At 43.1% G+C, this 15,134-nt stretch overlaps 1 protein-coding gene and 1 long non-coding RNA gene across 3 annotated transcripts; both read right to left on the bottom strand.

Moving 5' to 3' along the window:
* Positions 1-9,833: 9,833 nt before the first annotated feature.
* Magea4 (melanoma antigen, family A, 4) lies at positions 9,834-11,783 on the bottom strand. Of its 2 annotated transcripts, XM_011247539.1 has the most exons (3): positions 11,752-11,783; positions 11,545-11,617; positions 9,834-10,844 (listed from the first exon to the last, which is right to left on the bottom strand). In XM_011247539.1, exon 3 carries the CDS (start codon positions 10,779-10,781, stop codon positions 9,834-9,836), a length of 948 nt encoding a protein of 315 aa, XP_011245841.1. In that variant the 5' UTR covers positions 10,782-10,844; positions 11,545-11,617; positions 11,752-11,783. The 2 variants fall into 2 exon arrangements, with proteins under 2 accessions (XP_011245841.1, NP_064676.2); NM_020280.2 differs by lacking the exons at positions 11,545-11,617; positions 11,752-11,783 and having other exon boundaries at positions 9,834-10,781.
* Positions 11,784-11,993: 210 nt separating this feature from the next.
* Positions 11,994-13,944, bottom strand: Gm39519. Its single transcript, XR_001782786.1, has 3 exons — positions 13,904-13,944; positions 12,568-12,664; positions 11,994-12,170 (listed from the first exon to the last, which is right to left on the bottom strand). It is a non-coding gene; the product is annotated as a predicted gene, 39519 (long non-coding RNA).
* Positions 13,945-15,134: the final 1,190 nt, after the last annotated feature.

Below are 15,134 nucleotides of genomic sequence, written 5' to 3'. Positions count from 1 at the left end.
AAGTACATCATTAAGCATTTATGTTAAAGTAACTCATATTTTAAAAGTAAAACTTGTATGAAAATGACAAAAATAAGCTCTAAACTCATAAGTATCAGGATAACCATTGTGATCTTAGAAGAAAGGGCTGAACTTTGAAAGGGACAATTATAACATATTTATAAAATTAGGCTGGTTTGCAACTAGAATGAAACCAATACTTTTTGCAACTAAAATGTTCAAATGAGCCTAACTGGAAAAAATATTAGTTGTATATTAGGTGAAGTAACTGCCGATAGACGAATACAAACTGAGATTTGAAGCCTCAACACAAGAAAATATTCTTTGAGTACATACATTTATGAGCCTGAAATGCTTTCTTCTACACTACAGAGGCACCTAAGAGACATAAATTTACATATAATTTGGTAGGGACCTCCTATTCTTGTGGTTCCATCATGTGAACCTCGGGCTGTCAAACCTGCTGTTGAGGGAACAGTGAACACAGGCCAAGGCATACTGCTCTCAACTGCCTGGATATGACAAACATATCATAAGGTGAAGATTCCTGCTTCCTCCTAACAACTATGGATTTTGGTGTTGTCTTGTTCCCAGATAGGAAAGGAGAAGGTATGCCTGGTAATTGGGACTCTTAATCAAAGTGTTATATAATACATATTCTTCAAAAAGCAACTGTTATAGTTGCTGAAGCAACAACACTGTCTCCCTGGTAGTATTTCTGAGACCACACTTTTAAATTTGGGGTTTTTTTTTTTTTTTTTTTGGAACAAGATCTCATACAAGGCTATGTTGCCCAGGCCAGCCTTAAGCTTCTAATCCTTCTGCTTGTCCTTCTCAATTGTCAGAATTACAGGCATCCAATCCCATCCCTGGATTTGAGCAGATACTTTTGATTCCTACATTATCAGCCACGTTTGAAGGGATCATGAGAAAGCTAAGAAGAAATACCAATCTTTTGCAGTCAAGGGCAATTTTCTGTACCACCTTCTTCAACATCATTCATCCTATGGGAGGCTGAGAATTTTCTCCTTCAAATAATGCCTCACCTGTAGTCTCTCTATGCTCTGCATGACCCTTCTTACCTGATGAACTGAACAGTGGCATTAGTCAGACTGACAGCCAGTAACTTCCCATGGGTCAGGTTCCAGAGAGAATACAATGAAATCATGGGGAAGTATATTTTCTCTTTATATTGGAGATGGTATATGTACAAAGGAAACATTTCTTACCTCCAAAAAGTATGGTAGGGTCTTTAGAAATTGGAGATCAGTAGATGGTTGCTGCACATTCCCAGCCACTTTCATCTCAACAGTATCTGATAGACAATCTGTATCATTATTTGAAGAGCCATCTTTACATGGGCTACTTGTCTTCTGAGATGGAGAGTTGTTGGGAGGCTTCTATGGACCGTTGCTCTTTCTAAATGTACAAGAAGGACCCTTGGAAAGATTGCCTGCAGGTGTCTTTTTGTTGCTAAGTGCCTGCTGGGACTTCATGCCATCTTCCTTGGCCTTATGTAACTGTGGGAAATGTCTGGTAGGTAAAAGCTTCATCTTCCTTGGACTGGGCCCTGGCTCCTCAGCACTTGTGAGATAGATTGTGCCTTACACACCAGAGCCACATTTCCCCATTTGCTTCTCTCAATATTCGCCACGAGCTCTGTCTGGCTTGTCCCTCTGGAAGTTGTAGTTACAATAGACCTGAAACGAAAAGGACTTGGATAGCCAGTTTGAAATGCAGCTAAACTGATCCCACTACATTCTACTGGTTTTTTGTGGGATTGAGAAAATGACTGAAGTGGCTGGAGAGAGGTGGTATGTGCTGCAGCAGGACCCGCAAAAGAGCAATGACTCATCAGTAAAGATGGAGAAGCACGTATGTGGCATTAACTGGCTTCTCAGAGCCTGCCTGCCTGCCTGCTTGTCTGCCTACAGACATCCAAAGGGCAGCCTGGAGTTCAATGTCAAAGTCTATTACTTTCAGTAAACAACATCCCCTGCCATATGAGGGGATTGAAGCACACCATTCTTGGGGTGTGCAGATAGGAATACGTTTTTATCACAAAATGTGGGAGACAAAGAACTTTGTACTTTACCATTGTTTTCCTGTTGTCTCCAGAGCACAGTGCAGAATTCTCTGGGTGAATAATTGTTGGACCCATGCAGGTTGAGCTGGCAAATAAAAATCTTCAAGTTTAGCCGGGCATGGTGGCACACGCCTTTAATCCCAGCACTCGGGAGGCAGAGGCAGGCAGATTTCTGAGTTTGAGGCCAGACTGGTCTACAAAGTGAGTTCCAGGACAGCCAGGGCTACACAGAGAAACTCTGTCTCGAAAAACCAAAACCAAAAAAACAAAAAACAAAAAACAAACAAACAAACAAACCCAAAAAACAAAAAAACAGGAAAAATCTTCAAGTTTACCATTTCAAAAATCTTCTCGGCACCCTTGTGGACCTCTCTCTGAAGCATGTCTACTTCAATGGTTATGGTGTCTCCATCCTCACTCCAGTTCATGGACTCAAAGGCCTTGCTGTGTGCTATCATTCACAGTTTCCTAAGGAAGGGAAGACTCAGGAGGTTGTTGTCATCTTCCACGTTGGCTATAGGTTGGCTTAGGTCTTCAGGGTGGAGGGTCTCTTGTAAGGCTGGATCTCGTGCACTGACTAGGCCACCTGGCCCCTCCAAACCTTTCCTTGAATACACCCGTGGTTCAGATGAAGAATTGGATGGTGTCTCTCTGCCTGGCCCTTGTCCAATGGGAAGGTCCAGCTTGGTGTCACTGTGCTCACCCATATTACGACTGGCCATCAGTCATATTTTGGACTGCAGAGCACAAAACAACTCTCAAGATAGTCCAGACTGCCTATCCTTCCAGGACAGGTGCCCACAAATAATGACCACTAAATTCTAGCATCAGTGGTGGGGCACCCATCTGATGAAGACATCTTCTTTGTCACGTGATATCACAAGGTAGTTAATAGCCAACCTGGACCTGGAGATCTTAACTTGTTTGAGAATGTGTAAAAATCACAGGATAAAACTTTTTTGCTCAAAAAAGTTTGTAGAACAATATTCTGTGTGTCTACAAGCATATTCTGATAAGGTTTACTGTTGCATCAGCTAAAAAACAAAATCTGTTTCTTTTTCTGTTTCTAAAGTGAGGATGGAAGTTACTCTTTCCCCTCCTCTCTGCTTTACTTAAGTGTCTGCCCTCATTTAGTTCAAGCTTGGGTATCCTAAAGTCTGATGATGACAGATAGGTCTAGCCTTGCTTGATACCTCTCCACTAGCTCCTACACATCTTCAAATTGCTTCTGCTTTCTTGGATGTGTTTGGATGGACCCAAACAAAGAATGTTCTTGTTTCCAACATATGCCTGTTCACAAGCATAGTAATGTATAAGTGATTCTGCTTGATCCTCAGTGGTAATTTTACTTCAAACTCTGTTATGTGACTGATGTGCTATCTCCTCAGCTGTGTTTTGAATTTACATGTGGAATTTCACTTGCCTTTCAGTGTCATTTTTTTGTGGCTGTCAAGAGAAATGCCAGTAGTTTTCCTTTCTTCCCAACAGAATTCATTTTTATGGCCCAGGACATGTTCATTTTTGATGCCTGATTTTTGAAAGCTCTTAATCAAAGCTCCTACTTGTTTAGCTAGATGTGACTAAAGCAATTGAAACCTGAAAAGGATTATGTTTTAGTTGATTAGATGAGTCATGAAGTTAGGGGAGCTCATTGTATGGTTAAGAGGCATTTTCTTCTCTGCTTAAATAATTGACTAAAGTAGGACTCTTTGGTTGAGTACCTACCTGTATATAGCCCAAATATGACTCTTCAGTGGTGTGTCTCTTTGTGTGTGTCCCAAGCCCTGAATAGCACTCTTGTTTATTTTAGATTCTGGTGCTCTTCCATGCTTTCAGGGATGTGCCTGTTCCCACCAGTCAGGATAAAGCCCAGGAGTGTAACTGCCTTTGAGTCATCTATGGTTCTGTAGTGACCTCAATAAACTCATTAGTTAAAACAGTTGGAGAGGTGAAGCCATTCCTTTGGTTTATCAGTATTATCTATATCTGGGAGGAAATTTTTTCTTCTTGTCTTCTTGAAAAAAAAAACAAAAAAACCTTGTGACACAAGGGACCAATCAGTGACTAACAGAATAAAAGATGAGTTAAAGGTATTGCCAGTCTCTCTTCTGTAGTATGGAATGGCATGTCTCCTAGTTATTGTAATAGTTGTGTGGTCTCTGCTATGGATTGTGAGATATGGAATTGATTTTGAGCTATCTGCCTAAGTTTGAACTTACCCAAGGCAGAATTTCAATAGGAAGTAGACATGAGGAAGGATTCATCCTTATTCACATCTGATACAGTATCAAAAAAAAAATGGATAAAGAAAGCGAATGATCCAGAAGTTAACAATGTTGTTTCTGACATTTAAGGTGAGGAACATAAGGGAAAACAGACCAAAACAAAACAACAGATCAAACAAATGCATTATGTGGCAAGAACTACATGAAACCACAGTTTAAAGGTACACTAACAGAGAAGTCTAATGTTCTTCTAAACCTCTGGAAGACTTTGAAGCCAGAACAATAGTTCACTAGAAGCATGAATGAAACTGAATAGAATCTGATTCCCATTACACCGTTGTCTTGGAGGAAGGAGCTCTTATGAGATGCATCCTACTCCAGCTCCTCCCCTAACTGCATGCTCAAGGTTGTATTCAGTTGAAGATAACACAGGGCTACCAGAGTAGATTCATTGATGCTTGCTAATATGAGAACATTTGACTGATAAATTGTGGAGTTATATTAATCTTCAATTCAGAAAACTCCCGGAACAATGGGTAACAACTGATGTGTAGGGAGAAAGATTAAACCAGTCCTAGAGGTCAGTAATTATCCCCTCTGAGATTATATATTTTTCCCCTGCAAGGAAACCTACTGTGACATACATATTGCTTCAACACATTTTGCCTATGACTGTTGCCTGGTTTTTGCCTAAGGGAACAAATAAAGGCAGTCATGTATGTTTAGATGAAACAGGAGCTTGGATGAGCCCAAGATACTTTCAACAGCTAAGTCAAGCGGAACTTGTGTGGAGGCCAGAAGGCACAGAAGTAATTTTACCAGCATTACTAGGATCAGAGCCTGTGTTCTAGCATGCCTTATCAAATGAGATTTGGACATCTATTCTCAATAGGTCAGTCAATGAGAACGCTTAATTACTCAATGTAGACACTGGGAAGAGAGACAAAGATATCCAATAGCTATGTCTCCAAGTTTGTCATCACAATCCTAAAATGAGGTTAAAGTTTTAATAGAAAACAAAATTCTGTATAACTAATCAGTCGGGCCTAGTTATGTGCCATGATTAGGGTTTTCATTGCTTCAATAAAACACCATGACCAAAATGCAACTTGGGGAAGAAAAGGTTTATTTTGCTTACAATTCTATATCACTGTTCTTCATCGAAGAAAGGCAGCACAGGGACTCAAACAGAGCATGAGCCTAGAGGCAGGAGCTGATCCAGAGGCTATGGAGGGGTGCTACTTACTGGCTTCTTCCCCATGACTTGCTCAGTATACTTTCATATAGAATCCATGACAACCAGCCCAGTTTGGCACCACCCATGATAGTATACCACTCCCTTATCAATCATTAATTAAGAAAACTCCCTACAGGCTTACCTATAGCCCAGTGTTATATAGGCATTTTATTAATTGAGATTTCCTCCTCTCAAATTATTTCAGCTTGTGTCAAGTTGACAGAAAACTATCCAGCACACTATAGTCCCTCAAACCTCTGTTGCTTCAGTTCCAGTCTATCTTTCAAAGCCTTTTGCTAAGTTATAAATCTGTCCAGGGAGACAAACTCCTATTTTAGCTAACAAAATCAGTCTCCCGCTATCAGGGTAATAGATCCAGAACAGCAAATTGTCTACCATGTCAGAGTGAATTTCTAGTCCACTGGGAAGATAGAATATGTAGGCTCCTAAGTATATATATCTCAGACCAATGTGAGCATCTCAGACCATGGTACTCACCTATCCAAGATCCAGCCACAAACAATCCCCAAATTATGTTTGACTCATGAAGTAACCTTTTTAAAAAATATTTTTATATGTAAATAATATATTTAGAAAAAAGTTAAATACATAACAAGTTTAGTTTTTATAAGTTCAGCATTGTTTTCTGTGCACTTACTTGGTATGTAAATTGTAGCTTACCAAAATTTGCAATTTATATAGACTAATATTTCTAATTAAAAATAGATTCTTCTCTTATACAATACATCCTAACCACAGTTTCCACCCCCTACACTCTTCTCAGCTCTACTCATACCTCTCAGCTCCCACATCCACCCCCCAACTATTTCGAAGAGCAGGCCTCAAAGGGACAACAACCAAACATGACAAAACAGGACACAATAAGACAAGGCAAAAGCTTACATATCAAGGTGGGACAAGGAAATAGGAGGAAAAGAGTCCCAAGAGCAGGAAAAGGTAAGAGACACATCTTCTCCCACTGTTAGCAGTCCCACAAATGACCAAGCTATAACATGTAGAAGAATTTTAATCCAGCAACATGGCTGCTCTGCCAAAGGATCACATCCAAAGACCTAAGTCTGTATAGTATGGCTGGAATGACACACCCTTAGTACACACATTTACTCTTAAACAATGAAGGTAAAGTTAGCCATGTTTGAAAGTGATGTCTAATTGGGCGGCAGACAAAGTGACAAATCAAAGAAAGATTTGACAGAAGGAGTCAGAGATAGGATATGTCCAACTCTCAGGAGAACAGACAGAAAGGAGAGGCTGGTTAAGAGAGCAGGAGAGAGAGGGGGATAGCAGAGGCAATTTTTACAGAGATAGTTGCAGGTAGAGACCGAATAAGCCAAAGAATGTGAAAAAGTCAGAAAATTAGAAGAGATTGCCAGAGTTAGCTTGAGACCAAACAGAGTAATTCAGTCAGAAACCAAAAGAGAAGCCAGTTTGAATATGTCAGCTTGGAGAAGAGTTTGGGTCAAACTAGCTGAGTTAAACCAGCCAGCCACAGTTCAGAAAGAACAAGAAAGGGTGAGTTTATTCAGCCATAACCCCCTGAGATGACAATTGCATCTGGAGAATAAAATATACTTTTAGATCAACATATAGGCAGAGGACCTGATGCAGACCAAATCAGGCCCTGTGCTTGGTGCTTTAGTCCCTGTGAACCCATGTCAGCCCAGTTCAGTTGATTTGGTGGGCCATGTTCTACTGGTGTCCCCCACCCTCTCTGATTCCTATAATCTTTCCTACTGAACTTCCCTGGGGGTTGCTGAGCTGTAAGGGGAAGGATCAGATGGAGACCTCCAATTTAGACTCTATCTCTGTATAATGTCTGGCTGGGGGTCCCTGAACCTTCTCCTATCTGCTGTTGGAGGAAGCCTCTCTGATGATGACTGGAAGAAGCACAGATCCATGAGTATAGCAGGCTATCATTAAGAATCATGGATGCTCACAGTCAGCTAATGGATGGATCACAGGGCTCCCAATGGAGGAGCTAGAGAAAGAACCCAAGGAGCTAAAGGGATCTGCAACCCTATAGGTGGAACAACATTATGAACTAACCAGTACCCCGGAGCTCTTGACTCTAGCTGCATATGTATCAAAAGATGGCCTAGTCGGCCATCACTGGAAAGAGAGGCCCATTGGACACGCAAACTTTATATGCCCCAGTACAGGGGAACGCCAGGGCCAAAAAGGGGGAGTGGGTGGGTAGGGGAGTGGGGGTGGGTGGGTATGGGGGGCTTTTGGTATAGCATTGGAAATGTAAATGAGCTAAATACCTAATAAAAAAATGGAAAAAAAAGAATCATTTCATTGATTTAATTATTTTTAGGCCAGTCCTGTTCGGTTCTACCCTAGATCTTTGGGCTATCCAGTTTCCAATCATACACAGGGCAATGTAGGGCATGGACCTTAAGTTAAACCAAACATTGGTTGGCCACTTCTACAAGTTCGCACCACCATGCCCCTTGAAGTGCCCCAGCACATCTTGCAGGCATGAAGTTGAAGGAACTGTGGCTGAGTTTGTATTCTCTTTCTGTAGCCTGTAGAGTACCTTCCCACACCAAGGTGACTAGAATGTTAAGAGTAAAGGCTCCATTCAGGCACCAGCTCGACTTCCCTACATTCAATTAGCTGTTTGATGTTTTCCACTGCAGTGGAGTCCCACTGTCAGTGTGCAGGGATCAATCCTCTGTCCTAGCATCAGCAGGGGTTGTTTGGTGATCTCCATGGAAACCCCTCAGCCAAAACCTCAACCAAATACAATGCATTCCCACCACTGGAAGCCTTGCTTGGCCACCAATGATGGTCAGTTCAGACTCCATATCCTCCATTACTATGAGTCTAACTATGTCACTGTCTTAGTGAGGGTTTGCATTGCTGTAAACTGACATGGCCAAGGCAACTCTTATAAAAACAACACTTCATTGGGGCTAGCCTACAAGTTCAGAGGTTCAGTCCATTATTATCAAGGTGGGAAGCATGGCACTGGTGTTCTACATCTTGTTCCTAAGGGAACCAGAAGACTGGAATCCTCAGGGTGCTAGGAGGAAAATCTCAAAGCTAACCCCCACTGTGACACACTTCATATAATAAGGCCACACTTTGTAATAGTGGCATTTCCCATGTTCAAGCTTTTTCAAACCACCACAATCACCTTTATAGAGTCCAGGATGTTTTCACTGCACTAGGCTTTCACCCCCCACACCTGCAAATGTTTCCAAATTCCATCTGTCTCCCCCTGTACTCTCTTCATTTATTTCCCCATCCCTCCCACATCTGTCCTTGCCCACCCTCAACTGAACTGCAAATGTGTTTTTCTATTTTTCCTTCCCAGGGAGGTTCACTGATCTCCCCAGCCCTCTTCTTTGCCTAACCTCTCTGAGCCTGTGAACTGTAGCTTATTATTATTTACTTAATAGCTAATACCCAATTAAAAATGAATGGATGCTTCTCCTACATGAGCACCTTATGAGTGCCTGGACCCTGTGAGGATCAGATCTCCTGGAAGAGGATTTACAGACCTGTGAACTTCCATGTGTGTATGATTCCCAAACTGCCTTGTTTTACAGCATTGACATTGAGCTACTTGCCCTGGCAGACCTCTCCACAAACCTTATGTACTAGTGTTTATGGTCTGAAAGAACCCCTAGTTGTATTGACAGGGCTGCAGCTCCTGCCTTCACCTTATCTACAGAAAAATGATGGTCTGGCTTCTACTATATCAAACTTTTCTACAGGTAAGGAAACATCTGGCTTCTGCCATGCCCCACTGCTAACAGAGGACTTTACAATAAACAGATGCCCGGCGAAGGCTTTTGGGTTAGAAATTCCATTTATTTATTTATTTATTTAGTTGTCATTTTAATTAGTTAACCACACCACACACTAAATAGTTAAGACAATCAAAAATTAATTTTATTCTTGTTCAAGTTAATGCCAATTTTTCCCATTGCCCAGAAAATTTTAATGCCACTGGTATCTTGTGACATTTTATAAACTAAAACAGAAACCATTCTCATTTGTTTTCAAAATAATAAAATTCTTCAAACCTGGATCAATAACAATGCACCCATTACAAATGACTTAAAATTAATGGATCTTGTATCAAGAATATTAACATTTTGGAATACCAAGAATCCTAAAGTCACTCAAAATAAAAGTAGAATGCTTTATGCTCTCCTCCCACCAGCTCTCAAATGAGAGTATAATACTTGGATCACTAACTCAGCCTGAACTGATCTTGGATGGGAAGTGCCAGTACATTAGACTGTGCAGGTCAGAGCTGTAGAACTATCTGCTGGATGATCCTGGCCTGGGCCCTCTCTGTCTCATCTCTCAAAGCCTCTGCGTATTTTTCAGTGTAAGCTCTGGGATCGGTCATAGTAATGCTGGCAAAAATCTCCAAGACTTTCATTTTGGTGGTTTCTGCAAAGGCCCTTGGGTCCCACAGAAACTCATAGCTTGGAGGATCACTATTAGGCACCTGCCTGTATTCCAGGTACCCTTCCTGCACAAACTCCTCAGAGATGAACTTCCTGGGGTCTTGATGTATGTAAAGATGCCTCCCACCATACAACCCTATGTTATTCAGCATTTTCCAGATAATCTCCTCACTGACACAGTTTCCTTGCGTGAAAATAGCACCAAGAACAACTATTAGGATACCTGTCTTGGGCTTACTCTGAACATCAGTCAGCATCCCATCATAGGTGAGCCCCAGGGCAGGGACAAGGATATAGGATTGGACAAATGGGTCCACTTCTATCATGCCAATGCCAGAGACCAGCTTAAAGCACTCAGAGGCCTCACTAAAGATCAGAGGGTAGTACTCCTCATACTCTCTACCAATACTTTCCAGCATTTCTGCTTTGGTAGTAAATGCCTTCATTTGATATTTGAAAAACAGAAAGGTTGCCAATTCATATAACTTTATGTTCTGTGCATTGTACAACATGCACAGTGGGTCTTCCTGTTCCTCTACTTGGTTGGTGGAAGCTTCCTCAGATGGGCCTTCAGGAACAGAGGCTAGTATCACAAGGGGAGAGGAGGCTCTTTGAGGACTCTGGGGAGGACTTGGTATTCCACTACTGTACACCTTCTTTGAGGTGGGAGTGGCTTCCTCTTCATCTACCACAGCTATTGTAGCCTGAACATTGTCTAACTCCCTTTGGCTCCGAGCACTGCCTTGGAGGCTGCAGTAATGGGTGTTATCGGGATTTTCCATTGTGACTTTCCTGTAACAATGGACAGTATAGTGTCCCAATCACAGCAGAGAGGATATACACACCTGGTGGGGAAAGGAAGAGAGTGAGTGGATTCTACTGGCAGCCACTGTCTCACAGCCCTCACAAAGTCATGTCATTTGATTTCTCTAGGGTCAAAAGGACTCTTAGCAGACCTAGAACCCTGAAAGCCTGAAAGAGGAAGTGACCCAACTATTTTGGGTGCAGCCAAGTCACAGAGCTGGTAGCCTCAGGGATACCATCAGAATATTTGAGGCCAGGGAATCTGGAGTGTCTATATTCTAAGCTTTTGGTATCATTGATATATACTTGTAGTATGTACCTCCCCCAATCTTCTGAGGCTGCACAGCTTTGTGCTTGTGTATGAACTGAAGACACTGTCTCAGATGAAGCCTTTCATCTCCTGCCCTCCGAAACTAGTATAAGAGATGATGACAGCATCCCACAGCTGCAAACTGCTAGTTTGAAACAGTTTCCATTCTTCATAGGAAGGGTGAGGCAGACTGTAGGAGTGTAACCCTACTTAAGGTAAGTGGTGCCTTCTATGATCGATCATTCTGGGCTCTCAGGTTTCCCCTGTCAAGGGCCAGACACTGCCCTTCTGCTGGCCTGTAGCAAACTCAAACTCTTAACTGTTCACCTCTCTGAAACATAATAAAAGGGATTAAGAGCACTTCATATCTGGCTCAGGTTCAATTCAATGTATTTTATGTGTCCTGAGATGTTAGAAGTCTCAACACTTACCTTGATAAGCAATAAGGACTGACTGTTTCCCCTGATAATCCAAAGCTTGTTTCTTTAAGTCAAGAGCCTATTTCTGTGAAACAGAGGGAAGAGGACATGAGGTGAGGAAATGCATCTATGGTCCCTGGGTTTTCTCACAACTGACAGGAGGGCAGGGAGAGAACAAGTCACTTCTTGTTTAAAAGGCAGGATTCCTCCAGTCCTTACCTTGAGTCCTGACACCCCTGAGATTTTCCCTCTGATGACTGCAGTCAAACTCCCCTTTACCAGATCTTTCAGCTCCCTGAGACCAGTGACCTACAAACAAGATGAGGTGCTTAGGCTGATAGCCGTACCCAGCACTGTGGGGGTCAGGTATGTGAGAAGTGCAAGATCCTGGGAAATCCTGTTTTTAAGTAAGGCCACCCACTCTGGTCAATAGCCTCACCTTGACATCTGAGAAGGCTTCACATTTCCTTATATCTGCATGGGTTGTCCCGGGATGTTCACATGGTCTGAGCTCATCTCTGCTGATGTTAGAGTTTTCTAATTCCATCTGAGGTTCACTCATATGATTTGTACTTCCTGACATCTTCCCTTATGTCCAGATGACACAAGATCTCATCTCTCCAAAGACTCACACCTTCCTGCCGAAGGTAAAAGTAAGCATGCCACTTAGTGCCTCGGAATTTTGGCCTCAGAATATAACCAGGCAGCACAGTTCCTTCTTTCTGTGCTGTGGACACATACAGTCCCCAGAAGTACATGTCTGAGATATGGCTAATCCAGAGACTCCTCTCTCTGTTTACCACATGTGGCTCCCTCTGCCAAAGTGACATCACCTTTAGAACCAAAATCTTCACCTCCTAGAGAAGTTCCACCACAAACCATGAAGCATAAAGGAGAGCTAGACAAAGCACCCACATACCCAGGGCTCTCTGGGTAACGTTAAGAGAGGTGGACAGATATTATGACATCCCTTGTTGGGGAGGGGATTGTACTTTTTCCTTACCTTTAGTTCTCACCATGGTAACTCAAACTCACCTAGACTGCTTAGGAATGCTGGACAGTTCCTCTGGTAACCTTTATGTGGCTCCCTCTGCTGCTCAGATAATATCCTTGAGTGAGTACACTCACCGTCCTTGAAGAGGGAAGAGAAGTGACAATGACGCATATCTGTATACCTGTGGGTGGGGGCTCACAAAGCTTATGAGAATAGGACTGACAGCAATGGGAATGCTGGGTTACAAGTGGACTATCTGAGTTGTGCTGTCCTCAGTGGACCCTAGATATTTCCTTGACTACTGGTGTATCTATCCTAGGACCTCTGTTACATTGGGCCTCAAAAAGGGTTCTGACCTTATATCTACTCTGAGAACAAAGTAGGACACCCCCCTGATTAGTCTAGCCACATGTAGTATAGTACTATTTACAGGTATACAACTGGACTATCTCTTCCATTTACCCTCAGGGTCTTACCATATTAGTTCATGAAGTTTAGGCCCTCTCTACTCCAATTGCCTCCCCCCCAAAATTATCTAAACCAAAGACCCTTTGAAGGACTTTTTGTGTCCACCCTAAGCTCTCACCTAGACTCGGAAGGCATCGTGTGGCCATTTTTCTTCAAGGAACCTCAGAAATGGTGCTAAGTCCTTGAAGTCCATGTATGCAGTACTGGTAGCTTGGATAGAAAATCATTCCTACAAGTCTGCCCGGGTTTCCTTCAAGACCCTCAAAATGATTCAAGGTAGCTAGGCAGCCTGGGCCTAACCATCTAGAAACAGGCTACCACAATCCACTCTTAACTCCCATCTTTATTTAAAAATGTTTGCTGATTCCTGATTTCAGGGAACTTATGAAATGGAACCTCTGGCCAGAGTTCCCGAAGAAGTAGGGGGAGGGGCTCATTTCGATAAATGGGTCCCTGTTTGATGTAGCTCACATTATCCATCCTATCCAAAGCAGAGCTTTCATTGTACATTCCTGGGAACTCCTTTCACTCAGGATACTATTGCACCCCCTTCCCTCACAGAATGACTAAAACTACTGATTATCCTTAGTCCTCAGGTATCATGGAGCAAGGGTTCACTCCAAGAAGTGAGTTCTATTTGGAGCTAAGCTGACGACAGGGGTGAAATTGCATTATTTCAAAGTACTGTCAATGTTGGAAGATGCCCTTTCCACCACCTTATGCTCTCATGTCCAGTACAAAAGCGCAGAATGGCTGTCTTCCTTCTAGAAACATCAGAAAAGCCCCCAGGTGCCCAATATGGAAGATGGGGAGGGTCTCTTCCCAAAAGAGAATACCACAGGAAGGAAGCTGTATTATTTAGGGCACCATCTATCCTTAACGGTTTCAGAGTCTGCCCGAAATTCTCACCTCAACAGACACGGCAATGCTGCTTCCTTCCAGGAGTCTTCCAAAATGGCGCTGAGCAGACAAAGTCGCCGGCTATGGAGCTGGCAGAGGGGGGATGTTGGGGGGGGGGCGGGGCTCTGGGCACCGGCGAGGGCCGGAGGGGCTCTATCACAACTCAGTACAGAGGCTTCTTTAAACTGAAGGAACTGCAGAAAATTTCCCCAAGGCCTCCATGTCAGCAGATATACAGGGCTGGAGAGGGTCTCATTTCCCCCAAATCAGCACTGAGACATCCTTTAAACTAAAAACAAAACAAAACAAAAACAACAACAACAAAAACAAAAAACAAAAAACAATGGCCCTCAGGCTCCAGAGGCCTCTGATACGGAAACTTGGACCCAAGCTCTTTCCACTAAGTAGGCTTCAGTTTGCTTCAGGACCCCAAAAGGATACAAATCTAGTTTAGTAGCCTGTGCCTGCCGATTCTGGATCCAGCTTCAACAACCTACTCCCCAGCTTCCATCCAGACTAATATTGTTACATGGTCCGGCATTTCTAGAAACCTCTGAAATGGAGCCTAGGGGCAGAGTTCCGGGACAGGGAGGGGCAGGTGCGCAATCGCACAAGTGTGCCCTTGTTTGATTCAGCTCACATTACTAAACTATATGGGATGCTCTGACCAAAGCAGAGCTTCCACAGGCCACTCTTCGGTACTCCTTTCCCGCAGCCAGCTACTTTATTACTTTCCCTCACGGACTGTTTGCAAATGGCAACTTTGGTCTCCACAATTGAGGAGTAAGGAGTTAAAGATTACTCCACTAGGACCTAGGCAGACCACAGGAAGGAGGCTGTATTATTTAGGGCACCATCTATCCTTAACGGCTTCAGAGTCTGCCCGAAATTCTCACCTCAACTGACACGGCAATGCCGCTTCCTTCCAGGAGTCTTCCAAAATGGCGCTGAGCAGACAAAGTCGCCGGCTATGGAGCTGGCAGAGGGGGGATGTTGGGGGGGCGGGGCTCTGGGCACCGGCGAGGGCCGGAGGGGCTCTATCACAACTCAGTACAGAGGCTTCTTTAAACTGAAGGAACTGCAGAAAACTTCCCCAAGGCCTCCATGTCAGCAGATATACAGGGCTGGAGAGGGTCTCATTTCCCCCAAGTCAGCACGTAGTCTGTAGAAATCATGGAGCCAGATATTCCATCACTTTCCCTCAGGGAATGTTTGAATGTAGCATATATGTACACACACA

The sequence above is a fragment of the Mus musculus genome, chromosome X, assembly GCF_000001635.26.
Source record: "Mus musculus strain C57BL/6J chromosome X, GRCm38.p6 C57BL/6J".
Taxonomy (NCBI): Eukaryota; Metazoa; Chordata; class Mammalia; order Rodentia; family Muridae; genus Mus; species Mus musculus.
The sequence above is the reverse complement of the archived record's forward strand: the minus strand, read 5'-3'. Positions and strand labels throughout refer to the sequence as shown.